Source organism: Telmatherina bonti (assembly GCF_933228915.1).
Source record: "Telmatherina bonti genome assembly, chromosome: 19".
Taxonomy (NCBI): Eukaryota; Metazoa; Chordata; class Actinopteri; order Atheriniformes; family Telmatherinidae; genus Telmatherina; species Telmatherina bonti.
The window spans coordinates 28,702,332-28,715,928 of NC_136617.1; the positions used below are offsets into that span (position 1 = coordinate 28,702,332).

Below are 13,597 nucleotides of genomic sequence, written 5' to 3' on the forward strand. Positions count from 1 at the left end.
AGACAGCAAATCCCCATAGACTTCCATAAAAAAGGCCAAATTCACAGCAGAAATAAACATGTTTACAGCCTGGTACAAAAATCCATTTTAGCTTTAATAGGTTTACCTTCATGACAACTGTGGGGGGAGTGAATTTTCTTCTAACTCCTCCATTTAGTAGAAATCTAATCTTGATATTTAGGGCCGTGTCCCTTTGATTGACAGATACTAGATATCCTGCATCAAGAAGGAAGAATGTAAAACAACTAAGGTATTTAGCCGGCTAACATAGCTTTAGCCCGCTTTCCTCCGTTAGCTCCTGTTAGCTCGGATAGCTTTTAGCTACAGGCAGGTCGGAGTTCACTAGAAGTCAATTATCCCCCCCCACGCTCAGAGCCCCCCTCTCTGCCCTACCTCTTAGTCCATTTTTGTATTTTCCAGAATAGACTATATGCATGACACTGCCAAGATGGTAACGGTAGGAACCAACCTATGAGCTTCATTTCTGCTCTTCAGACACTGACAGGTGACGTCACAGAGGCTCTGTCCACCTTTTATAATGCAGTCTTTGGTCAAGACTTACATAAATTGCAACCAAAATTGGTCAGGACACTCAGGAGGCATGCACGATTAATAGTTGTGCTAAAAAGAAGACAAGGGGTACAGGAGAGGCTAGGCCTCAGAGTTCGATGTCTCGCCATAAGAAATAAAATAACTCCATCATAAAACAATACATCTGCACCAAATTTCATACATGTCATGCCAGTCCTACCCTGAACACATGTGCATGTCAATAATTTGATTGTGAATTAGCCCCACCCCCTCCAGACAGGAAATGACTTGTTTTACAGCCTAAATGACCTGATGTACATTCTGGCTGCACATCAGGTGGAAATGAGCTTGGGCGGGGGTTATCAAGGGAGGCGGTGTAGACACAGGCCAAGCGGCGCTTCAGGTGCGAGGGTCTACAGCACTGCTTACAGCTTAAATTTATCGCTTTTTATCCAACAACAAATGACTAAACAGTAGAATAAAATTGGCCCGGCTGTTAACATCAGTACGCAGAGGACTATGATCCATCCTTTATTTGCTCCGTATGGTGTCTCAGCTGTCGTCTTTGGCTCAGGCCTCCCTGTTGAGTAGAAACCCAACACAACAAAACATTTTAATCAACAAATATGTCAGGATTCTACATGTTTGGAGGTTTCTGTCACATCATCATTGCTGTACCATCAGAGCGGCTGGATTTCAAGTCAAACTAGATGATTGCAGTGTTGCTTTGAAGCACAGTTTGATATTTAAATCATTTAGAATAAAGGTGCAACCTGTGAGTGAATAGTTGGTCTAAACTATAACTGAAAAGGAAACAATGTTTTTTTTATCGTATAATTACTTTTTAACAAGATTTTTAAGTTATATATTTATGCTTACATTCCACAGAAGTGATTTGAAGTTCTGGCATTTTGACTTTTATTGATCATCAGGGAGATCTGCAGTGAAAAAAAATAAAATAAAAGTTAATATTTAAAAAAGAATGACACCTCCAAATGTAGGCCAGGGGCAGGCAACTCTAGTAGGAGTTAGTTATAAAAACACTTGTAAATTTAAAGTCATAATTACTTTCTATGTCATAATTTTAACATAAAATCTTAGGATTATGGCATTTTCTATCATAACAAGGCTTTATTACATTCAATCTAATAATTATCACTTAATATCTCATAATTATTATGCTAGTTGTTTTTTTTTGTTTTTTTTTTTACTTTTTATGTCATTATTACAACTTTACTGTAAAGCTTTAATCTCATTATTATTATATTCTATCCCATATCCATGATTTTGTCCCACAATGAGTGAATGATGGCTTGTCTTCTCAGTACTTATTTGTGATACCTTTCATTTACAAGTGAGAAAAGGAATTCCAAAACATAAACCACAACCACTGAAATGGAAACATAATTATTTTACTTAAAAGAAAAAAATCAGGTTTCTGTCTGGTGCCATTTGTGAATAAAAGACAAACTTTACCCTGAACTTCCCAGCTAGTTACAGGGAGAAGTGAGTTCCGTCTGCAGCATGCTGGATGGTTTACTTCGCTGCTTGTTTTTAACAAAGGAAAAAAAATGAGGTGTTTGCTTTTTACTGTAAGATGAGTTTTAGCTAATATTGAAGAACAAGAAAGTGAAGAAATGCACATATTAGACTAGATTATCAGTCTTGTGCAGAGCTTGACATCAAACTTTGCACAAAATTGCTAATTACTCATTGATTTGAGTCAGGTGTGTTGCAGCTGTGAAACTCCTACTAGAGTTGCCCCCCCCCCCCCCCCCCCCCCCCCCCGGGCCTACATTTGGAGGTGTCATTCTTTTTTAAATATTAACTTTTATTTTATTTTTTTTTCACTGCAGATCTCCCTGATGATCAATAAAAGTCAAAATGCCAGAACTTCAAATCACTTCTGTGGAATGTAAGCATAAATATATAAGAAGACATATTTCTGCTGAATAAAATTCAAGGAAAGCATCTTTAGATGGTGAAAACTTTTAAATTATTTAGGATTTAGTAGTTTGTTGTAATTAGCCTTCAAACCGTTTGGTATTAAGGTGAACCAAACTTTTAAACGGAATTAATGATGTAACAAACCTCCAAACCTTTTGCAAAAAGACACTTTAAGCTTCATAAGAATCGGAAGTAACTCTCTCCAGAGGAAAATTCTTTAGTTAGACGTTTTATTAGAAATTAAATATTTGTTATTAATTTAGTTTCATTTCTTCTAAAATTCAGCTTCTAGCTAGAAATGCACTGTTATTACATAGCAACAAGTGTGAATGTGATCATGTGTAACGACTCACGTATACGCAAAAAATCTGACAACGTCACTGAAGTTAGTGAAAAAACTGCTAAACCTTTAAGTGTTAAAAACTGAGATGAATTTGTAAAGGATTAGTAAGAGGTAAAGTACTCTAGAATAGAATAGTTTAAGGGTACAGACCATATTTAGTATGGTGCCGCTATTGAGTTTAAACCATGGTGAAGCAGCTTTCAATTGCCAGTCCGATGGCTGGATTTTGTACAGAATTTTAAGATTCTTTTATTGGTTTTTAAAGCTCTTATACTGGATTTATGGTATTGGACCTTCCTATTTCAGCATCCTCAATTACTACAAGGGTTTGTTTTTAAATTTTTATCAATAATTGCTTTTTATTTTTATTATGTAAAGCTGAAAGGTGCTATACAAATATATTTCGATTGATTGAAAATGTTTAGTAACTCAAAAAGCATTAAAGATAGACATCTCAAATGTTTTAAAACCTTTCTGAATGTACGGAAGAGTTTAATATTTGATTGGTTGAAGTGGCAGAAAAGGTGTAGTTGGAACATAAGTTTGGCAGAAAAGTCGATGTGGAGAAGAACCCACTTTGTTAGGTACTTCATACTGGTGGACCTTACTAAACCAGTTGGCAGCTCATTATGCAGAAAATCACTGGCCTGAATTTCTGCAGTTTCCAATCGGCATTTGGCCTGGAGGTTTTTAGTCCAATCAAACGGCAGGATTTAAACTTGTACAACTTGTGGTTTTGGTGAAACAAACAGAAACATAGAGGTTGCGAAATTTCCGCATCCCTTTTGGGGGAGAAAAAAAAAAAGTCGATGTACTTACCAGTAATGTTTAGGAGACATCTTTCAGATCCGTAACCACAATCTGTCGCCACTTCACACATGTACAGACCACTGTCCTCCGTTCTGAGTCTGGACACATGAAGTGTGATTCGTCCTTCTCTGATGCCATCTTTATCACTCTGGACTCGTCCTGTAAACTGTTGATCCTGCATCTCTGGTACCTCAACACCGTCACGGACATGATAAAGATCTGTGATTTTGTGATCAGACATTTGATAACAACCAATAACCAGGAACCTCCAGGATCTGTCAGGTTTAGTTGTGAACGTCCACTCCAGTGTGATGCTGTGGTTCTCCTCTGCCAGATAGGAGCTCTGTCCCACATTCACGAAAAACTGTTGCTCCTGAGGAGACAAAGGGAAAGAGAGGAGCACCCACACTGAGAAGTGGAACATCTTTAACGACATCTAGATATGTTTCTGTCATATCATCATCTCTGTTTGCCACAGATTAATAATCTTCATGTTATATTGGCTGATTGAAGTGGTTAGGTGGCCGTTTGTAATGTTGAACCATTGAGAACAAGATAATAAAATAATATAAGCAACACTAAAATATCTTTATTATATTAAGATTAAGATATATAATAAGATTAAGATTAATAAGAAAAAATTCAAAAGATTAATAAAAATTAATAAGATTAATAAGATATATAATAAGATTTATAATATATTAAGATTCTTCACACCCTCTCCACAACACAGTGATGAAACAACAAAGTGTGTTCAGTGAGAGGCTTCTTCAGGTCCGATGTAAGACTGAAAGATACAGAAGATCATTCCTGCCAGCAGCCGTCAGCCTCCGGAACAAGACCTACTCAAATTAATTATTTTATACTACAATACTGAATTTCCCTTTGGGGATTAATAAAGTATTTTTCATTTGATTTCATATATTTAGACATTAGTAACTGAAGGTATAAACTGACCACAGACACATGAGATGAGGATGAGGATGAGGATGAGGATGAGGGGCTGTACCATCCTCCATATAATTCTTCTCCCTGTGAGAGGAGAAAGATATTTAAGTCACGCGATGCAGTCACAACTCTGGTTGATTCTTTAAATCTTCTGTATTTAAATCTTCTTTAAAACTTAATGAGCAAACGTAAAAAGTTCTTATGATCTACAACACAGTTCAAATCTAATCTAAGCAATATGTGAGGATTATAAAACTATTTAGGTTGAATAAAAACAAGCCAGTAAAGTGACTGCAGACACTTGAGTAGAGGATTATGTGTAACAGAATTTTGTTCATCTTATTCAACCTGGAAAAGAAAAACAGAAATAAACTGAGCTATTGCTACAAAGAGACTGAAGCTGCTTTTGACAAGCCCCAAATATTTTATTTTTTCACCCCACAAAGAATAAGATCCAGTGCAGTCTTATGAAATGAAAGAAGAAGGTAGTTTTGTAATTTCCTGTCATTGCTGAATGCAACACAGGTACTAGTCAGAGAGAAATTTGACAGAAACAGGAATCCATCATGTTTTACTGACTGACAAGCCAGTGTTTCTTCTTAATCAGAACTTTATTCTTAATCATCTATGTCATCATCAGCAATCAAAATAGACATCATACAATTTCTTTTTTTAAAGAAAAGAGACAACTCTTCACTTGTGGTGGTTGCCAATGCACAGCAGGAGTCTGGGCCAACACACAAAACAGGTAAACAAACAATTTAAACCTTGTATGCTACTGAAATGATATGAACATTAGGCAGATCATTTGTGACAGAACTTGATCTTCGAAGGCTTGGCTAGTTTTGCTAAACTGTTACCTTGCCCTGCTCTTTTATTCACATCTACATTAAATCAAGTGGTGAAGTCTACGTAAGACTGGAAATGGGCTCAAATTCCCCATAACCACAAAGAAAGAAGTGCGTGTGAGAACTGTGAGTGTTAGTGTGTGTGTTAGTGTGTTTGTATTGTAGTAGATGAAAACAACTTTCCCATTAGTGTTGGAAGTTTTGTTTCTAGATGCCGCTTTAGTTCAGATATAGATACAAAAAGAGATGCATTATTATAATGTTATTTACTGATGTTTTTGTTTGCCTGCAGGTCACTGGCTGTTAAGTAGTTAAAGCTGTTAAAGATGCATTACATAACTTTGACCTTTCTGACCGCATCCCGGACTTGTTCCATGACAGTGACATCTATCATGGCCATTTCTAGAGTTTTGTTTTAAGGGGAAATAAGGAACTGGATGTTTTAAACACATAACATCGCTGATTCAGCAAAGAAACGCAACAAGAGTCATCACCAGATTTTCTTCTGGTGGCTGGAGAGATATAACAGGTCAAATAGGATGCAAAATGGATTTTAACCGATTTGATAAGGAGCGCGTGACGTGGAAATGGCAAAAGTTCAGTCGTGTGACTCTTTTATACCTTATGTTGCTTACAAAACATTTGCTTTTGGAATATAAATCCGTCTTATGATCTCACCACTGTGTGGGTGTGTATTTTATGTTTTGATAATTGTATGTAAAATGAGGATGGTGGTTCTTGTAAGTGTGTGCTGCTCTAGGACAGGTGTGTTATAGATTGTGAGGGACAAATCAGAGTAGACCACTGGACTAAACAAGGTTACACTGCAGATTAAATGAACAGTTCTATTGTTTTACTGTACAGCTGACTGAGCGCAAAGACTGCCGTATATCATGTTTGCAGTTACTTGTGTAGAGATTTGTCGATGTGATTACTACTACTACTTCTACTACTTTCACTGAGCACAAGCTTTTTGCCAGAGCGACATACACAACATGTGTTGACAACAACAGTAAAGCAATAAATCAAATAGAAGTGTAAACGCTGATCAGAGTACAGTTGGACAGGTGCTGCCATGCATTGCTAGAAGATTTTTAAATTTATTGTTTGTTGATTAAGGTGATGCTACCTGTTATAAATTTGGGAACATTTGATTTAAAAATTTGGTTTACTTTGAATGCTGAACTACCTTATAATTGAAAGACCTGTCCTGTCTCTGCATTTCCAAGGATTTACTCAGGAAAATAAAATGTTTTTATTTACATTATAGAGTTATCATATATACCAGGGGTATACCCGATATATACAAATGTTTGCTTGCAGGTATAATATCCAACTGTAAATATAGGATCAGTTTATTAAATTTAAACCTTTGAGTAGCATATTTCATAAGTAAAACCATATAATTGAGCCAGTTTCACCCAATACATGATACTTGAAGGCTAATCATATTGCAAAGGTCAACCGAGGTAAAGTTAGTTAGTTTGATGTTTGATATTCAACAGATATTCGGACACCCAGTCTCCCGACCCGAAGCCACCTCGTCGTGGGGTTAAGATGCACGATGCAACGGCCTTCTCAACTTCATACCTTCCATCTATATTCGAACACCCAGTCTCCTCGTAATGAATTGCCGACCCTAGGCTGCTTTGTCGTGGGGTTGTGACAGCAAATTTCACCGCAGCGATCTTCACCACCGGCGGATAGTTAGGGACCGTCAACAAATTAACCATAGCAGAATTTAAACATAACTATCTCCGCAACCACTGGGGCTATGAATGTCAAAACAATTTTCAACAGTTTACCACAAGATGAACATAGAAAAAATAAAGGCTGTGCAACATGTGGCAGGACTAGCTGAACCATTAGGCAGTGTTTGAAGTGTGTAGGTCACATGATTAAAAAGCTATTAAAATTTAAAATATTAAAAAATGCATCTAAAATAACCAGAGATGAAAATGGAGAAAATAAAGGCTGTGCAACATGTGGCAGGACTGGATGAGCAATTAGGCAATGTTTTGAGGTGTGTAAGTCACATGAGTAAAAAGCTATTGAACTTTAAAATATTAAAAAATTCACAATAAATACCACAAGTTGAAAATAGAGAAAATAAAGGCTGTGCAACATGTGGCAGAACTAGCTGAACCATTAGGCAGTGTTTGAAGTGTGTAGGTCACATGACTAAAAAGCTATTGAACTTTACAATATTAAAAAATTTATATAAAATAACCCAAGATGAAAATAGAGAAAATAAAGACTGTGCAACATGTGGCAGGACTAGCTGAACCATTAGGCAGTGTTTGAAGTGTGTAGGTCACATGATTAAAAAGCTATCGAACTTTAAAATCTTAAGAAGTTCATATAAAATAACCAGAGATGGAAATGGAAAAAATAAAGGCTGTGCAACATGTGGCAGGACTGGATGAGCAGTTAGGCAGTGTTTTGAGGTGTTCAGGTCACATGACTAAAAAGCTATTGAACTTTGAAATATTAAAAAATTCACAATAAATACCACAACATGAAAATAGAGAAAATAAAGTCTGTGCAACATGTGACAGGACTGGCTGAGCAATTAAGTAGTGATTTGAGGTGTGTAAGTCACATGACTAAAAAGCTATTGAACTTTGAAATATTAAAAAATTCACAATAAATACCACAAGATGAAAATAGAGAAAATAAAGGCTGTGCAACATGTGACAGGACTGGCTGAGCAATTAAGTAGTGATTTGAGGTGTGTAAGTCACATGACTAAAAAGCTATTGAACTTTGAAATATTAAAAAATTCTGTTTATTAAATCTGTTTGTCGTTTTTCTTTGGGAGCTGTTTCTGTTTCTGTACCTGCTGTCCCTTCCTGTCTTGGCTCAGGCGCGGAAGAGGTGACAGTAGCATGCCGGAACAATACTATGACTGGAGAAGACTGGAGACTGGAAAAATACTATGCAGTGTTTTTAAACGTGTTTTTCCAGTACTAGCAAAGTAAAAGAAAAAAATAAATAAAAAAAAAAAAAAAATATATATATATATATATATATATATATATATATATATATATATATATATATAGAGAGAGAGAGAGAGAGAGAGAGAGAGAGAGAGAGAGAGAGAGAGAGATAGATATATGTCTCTTCTCATAGAAAATATCTAGGTTTACAGTTTTTTCTTTACTTAGTTGTATTGACATATCAGTAGCATGACCATAATGATACTGAATACAGTAATGTATGAATAAAAATGAATCACAGGAACAGATCAAACAATAAACCCTAGGAAACCATGCTTGTAAACAGAAATAGCTTAACATTACTTTCAGACACTGCACCGCCACAACATGTAAAAACATGTGAAAACATGCAGAAGCAACCAATAAACACTGCACTGCCCTTTCTTCTGGTCTCGTTTACAGAGAAAGCTGATATCATGTCCTTAAAATCCACATCAGGAAGAATGTCATGCTCAGAGATTGTAAGGTTACTGACTGTTACTCAGTTTGCAGCTGAAACCTATTTTTGAAAAAAGGTATGCTGTTTATGCACTTCAATGAAGACATAGCAGTACTTCTGATTTGACAAGCTGTGGTCCCATTTGTGCTAAGTGGGTACTTTGGGTTGGTCAAAGTCATGTCTCAGAGACCCGGGTCACTGCTAGGGGGGTCGTCTGACTCGTCCCCCTCTCTGGTGCTTTTTTACCTGCTGCCACAGGGGGGTGGATCAGGCATGGTGGCAACAGGTTCATTTGAATCAATCAGCAGTCTCAAATTTGATTGGCCCCTTAACTCCCTGTGGCCCTGGGCTTCAACCCAGGTAAACCTGGTGGTGTGTGCAAAAGTACAGTTATTCAGAGTGTGATGGGTCAAGCAGTGAAGAACAGTCAGGCACAGATTTAGAGTTCAGTTTTTTTTGGGGGGGTTTTTTGTTATGACCCAAAAAAAGAAAGTTATTTTCACATAAGTGAATAAATCAGGCCTATAAATGAGGTCAACTTAACAAAACTATAATTAAAAAAACTTGTAACAGAAGTAACTCAAGCAACAAAATGAAACCAACTGACTTACAAGGCAAGTTGAAACTTGAGAAGGCGAAACTTGAATAGTAGCTGATCAGCCCAAACAAAATCAGACAAAGGGGATGACACACAAGAATCTAACTAAACAAACAAAAGAAAACCCTAAATTCCCCCTTCCCATCTGCCACTGGTCTGGTCCACTTCGCTGGTTCCACCCCCTGGCCACCAGCTGAAAAAATCATACCATCACAACATAAACTAAAGTGTGCATTATTTCAGAATTGTTGTGATCCTAAATAAAACTATTAATTTCTCTATAATCCTGGTGAAACAAAATAAAGTGCATGTGTGATGCATTTTAATATCACCCATGTGTGGCTGTAGGCACAGCCATCACAAGAGGAACAGGATGCCATTGGTCAATTTACTATTCATTTGTTTTTTTAATTGACATCATTCATTACCTGCTGTCATACAGTCAGTATTTATAGACACGCGTCTGCATGTCTCTTCTCTTTTATATGCAAAAGAGCCTGAATCCCACAGGTTTCTATGCATCCCTGGTCCAGCACATCCGATTAAAACCAAATAGATCCAACAGCTCATCAAGATCTGCACATTGATACAAATATATATCATAAATCTGGTGTGTTGGAACAGTGAGGCATCAAAAGTTTTCAGGAAAAGGATTCACCACCCCTGCTATGCAGCATACTGTGGGTGTGTCTACCTGTAAAATCTGTTCACAGCCCCTTCCTTATACTCGTTAGGACCTTTGCTGTTACCTGAGGTGCTAATAGAAGCTTGCATTGGTTTCCCTTTCCTGTGTCTCAAACACATGAAGTACATCATACTGTAGATGTGTCTATACAGTTGTTGGGACTAGTTGTGTGTGTAAGAATGGAATCATACACTGTCATGATGTGGTTTCATTCGGTGCCTTAGTTTCTGGTTTCCTGTTTTATTTTGTAGTTTTTTCTGTTTAGTTCTCTTGGTTCTTGTTTAGCTTCCTGGATTTTCTGTTGTAGTTCACCTGGGTTCATTTACTAGATTTGTTTCACCTGTTTCTTGTTTGGTTTTCCAGTGTATTTATACCCCTCTGTTTCATTCCTTGGTTGCTGGATCATTTTGTTGCACTACTTTGTTGTACTTGTTGTTAGTCTCCCTGAGTACCTCTGTTAATGAAACCTTCTGGAATCTACATCCCTGTTTCCCTGATCTCTGCATTTGGGTCCACACCCTCACCTTCCTCACCGCCACCCCATAACATGCACACAGCTCCCCAGATACAGTAATACAGAGTAATTAAAAGAAAAAATGTTACATTTAATGATCAGTCCATTGTCTTATTCGGTCTAGAATGGATATCAGCAATTAAGTGCAGTCACATAGGGATGCACATGTCTGTATATCTTCACTAACTGTGTGTTGCCAATGTACTCTCCAAGAAAAACTGCATGTAAATGCATTAAAAGTAATTAATCACTCAAATATTGGTAGAAACAGTAGAAAATTGGAAAATAATTTTGGTCAGTGATGCAAATCCCTACACTGCAAAAACTCAGCCTTAAAAAACAAGAAAAAAAATATACAAAAATTAGGTAAATGTTGCTTAAAATAAGAAATTATTCGCCAAGAGAACAGAAAGTTTGGCTTGTCAAGACTTCCCAAAACAAGTAAAAATACTCTTAAAACAAGAGGAATTCTCTGGCACAAAAACTAAGAATTATCTTACCTTTAAAAATATAAGCATATGTGTACTCAATTTAAGATTTTTAATCTTACTTAGATTTCAGTTTTTGCAGTGTAGCTGTATTACCTCAACCAGTTCTGAAGTAGCCTCAGTCTTTGAACTATGAAGCCCACTTCCCACAGGGTGCGGAGCGCCACTGCCACAGAGCTACTCAAAGTCTGAGCCGCCAGGAAGACCTTGATTGATTTTTTATAAAAGAAGATAGTTCAAATGAAAAGCACATTGGCACTGCAAGACACAAACATCCAACAAGTATAAAAACATAACCGCCCATTTGCATTGTTGCTCTTTACATATAAATCTTCACACACACACACACCTTCATCATCTGATTAGCGAATATTCACATGCATATCTGCAACTCAGACGGCAGCATGTAGTTCACTTTTCTTTCGGACATGGGCAGAGTGACAGACAGGGGAATGTGTAGAGCATCTCTCATGCAGATGCAGCTTAACGGCGAAAACACCCCGAGCCTTGGTTGTACTCAATGTCCTGCATGGACAGGAGATGAATGGGAAGATCTGAAATTCAACTAGCAAAAGTGATTATGAAGTTTTTTTTTTAAATAGTAACTAGGAATGCAACAGAGCACATCAGACACCAAATGTTTCATGTAATATTTTTTTTTTTCACGAGTAGCGTTCAAGCTCGTCTATCTCTTCGTATCTATCTCCTGCAGAAGTGCCTGCAATTTTTTTCTTTGCCCTCTTTTCTCTCCTCGAGGTGTTACTCTTCTCCAGTAAGGCTGGGCGATGAATCGGATTTTAATCTCAACTACAATCTGGGTTTTCAATGATCATAAAAATAAAAGGGCGGGATTATTTTTTGCCATTACAGTTTCCTCTCCTGCTGTCTTCATTTGCCAATCGAGTGTCTCTGGCATTGCAGCGCTGTGCTGTAAACTCCTCCCACAGCCGCTTTGCTTTCATTCAGACACTGTTCTGGCTAAATCTGGTAACTTTTTTTGTTAAAAGCGACAAATCTGGCAGCTTTTACTGGAGTTATTAGAGACTTTTCTGGTGTTTTGGCGACTGACTTGAAGGCACATATTGTTCTGCAGTTACTGTAAGGAAGGAGCAGCGGGAGCCTCTCCCGTCCTAAAGCACTCCCAGGCGGCCAGTCTCAGTCGGCTCCGGCTGCAGGTCGATGTAAAATAACTGCAGTAGGTTGTGGAAGTTCACCTAAACATAGTTTATACCGTTGTCAGTGACAACTGGCTGCATTATTTTCGTATAAACGCACACATAGTTCGGTGAGGTAAACACAGTAATATCCCTCCGTTACGGGGCGTTACCATAGCAACACGTTAATCAGCTGGTTCAGATCAGCTGACTTTTAACAGGTGAATGAGAGAAACGCGCTGCAGCCTGACAGCGGTTGTTTGGCATAAAACGTACATCGAGGCCAACGTAAAATAGTTCCTATATAAGCGGTAAAAGCAGATTAAACAACTTGGAAGCGTACATTAGACGGTTATAATGCACGACACTGAGTCTAGAACACCACGACGTGCAGCGTTGTTTAAAAATACTGGATAATTGTGTTAAATAAACGAGATCTCAATTTCAGTCAGAATAATTGTGATTATAATTTTTGTCATAATTGAGCCACCCTACCCTCCAGCTGCAGTTTTCTCACTCTCCAGTTTGGGGATTCTTCCAGTTTGGCCTTTATAACCTTCAGACCAGCAGGCAATGCGTGCAAGTGGTCAGTGGCTTGTTGCCTGCAACTCTTTCTGCTCTCTCCAGAGGCTCCATGTTGCTTTGGCATATATACCAATATATATTAATATGGAAATTAATCAGTAAACTTTTTAACAATACAGTGTTCACCTTTCAATCCTAAATGCAGGCCAGTCCTCTTATAGGGCAAAAATAAGTTTTGGCTCCTTTTTATTTTAAGTGTTTATTAAACCTGGATGTGGTTTTAATTTTCCCTCATGTTTATTCATTAAAGTGTTAGAGTAACAGAGCAAGTGTAACAGCCAAACGTTTTATTGATTACCATCTCATATGGGGATACGCGTACCCCTGGGGGAACTTCAAGGCATTCCAGGGGGTACGTGAAATTTTTGAAAACATATACCTTTTTGTGTTTAAAAAAAAAAATCCTTAAATAAAAAAAAATATAAATATAATATAAATATTTTACATATTTCAATAAATGTAAGTGTACATTCATAAATTGAATTTACATTTAGATTTACACTTCCTCCCAAAATCCCACATTCCAACATGAATTGAACCCCACAAGACAAATCATATCCTTTAGTCGCTGTCTCCTTGACAACGCAAACAATGGAGCCTTGGCTGAAGCGTAGTAGAGATGCGCAAAACAATGGCAAACGTTTTGCACTGTTAAAGTTTAATAAACCAAACACAAATGACAAAATGCTGTATTTTATGTTCCTT

At 37.3% G+C, this 13,597-nt stretch overlaps 1 protein-coding gene across 1 annotated transcript in view; it reads right to left on the reverse strand.

Annotated features, from left to right (window-relative positions):
• The window catches only part of e2f3 (E2F transcription factor 3), a gene marked incomplete at its 5' end in the record, with an annotated part of 24,463 nt that extends 16,146 nt beyond the window's left edge, over positions 1–8,317 (reverse strand). Inside the window, 3 exons of the mRNA XM_079258768.1 lie at positions 3,822–4,004; positions 4,589–4,663; positions 8,267–8,317. Coding sequence (XP_079114894.1) covers positions 3,822–4,004; positions 4,589–4,663; positions 8,267–8,317 — 309 coding nt within the window. The remainder of the gene's footprint in view (positions 1–3,821; positions 4,005–4,588; positions 4,664–8,266) is intronic.
• Between the last annotated feature and the right edge of the window lie 5,280 nt (positions 8,318–13,597).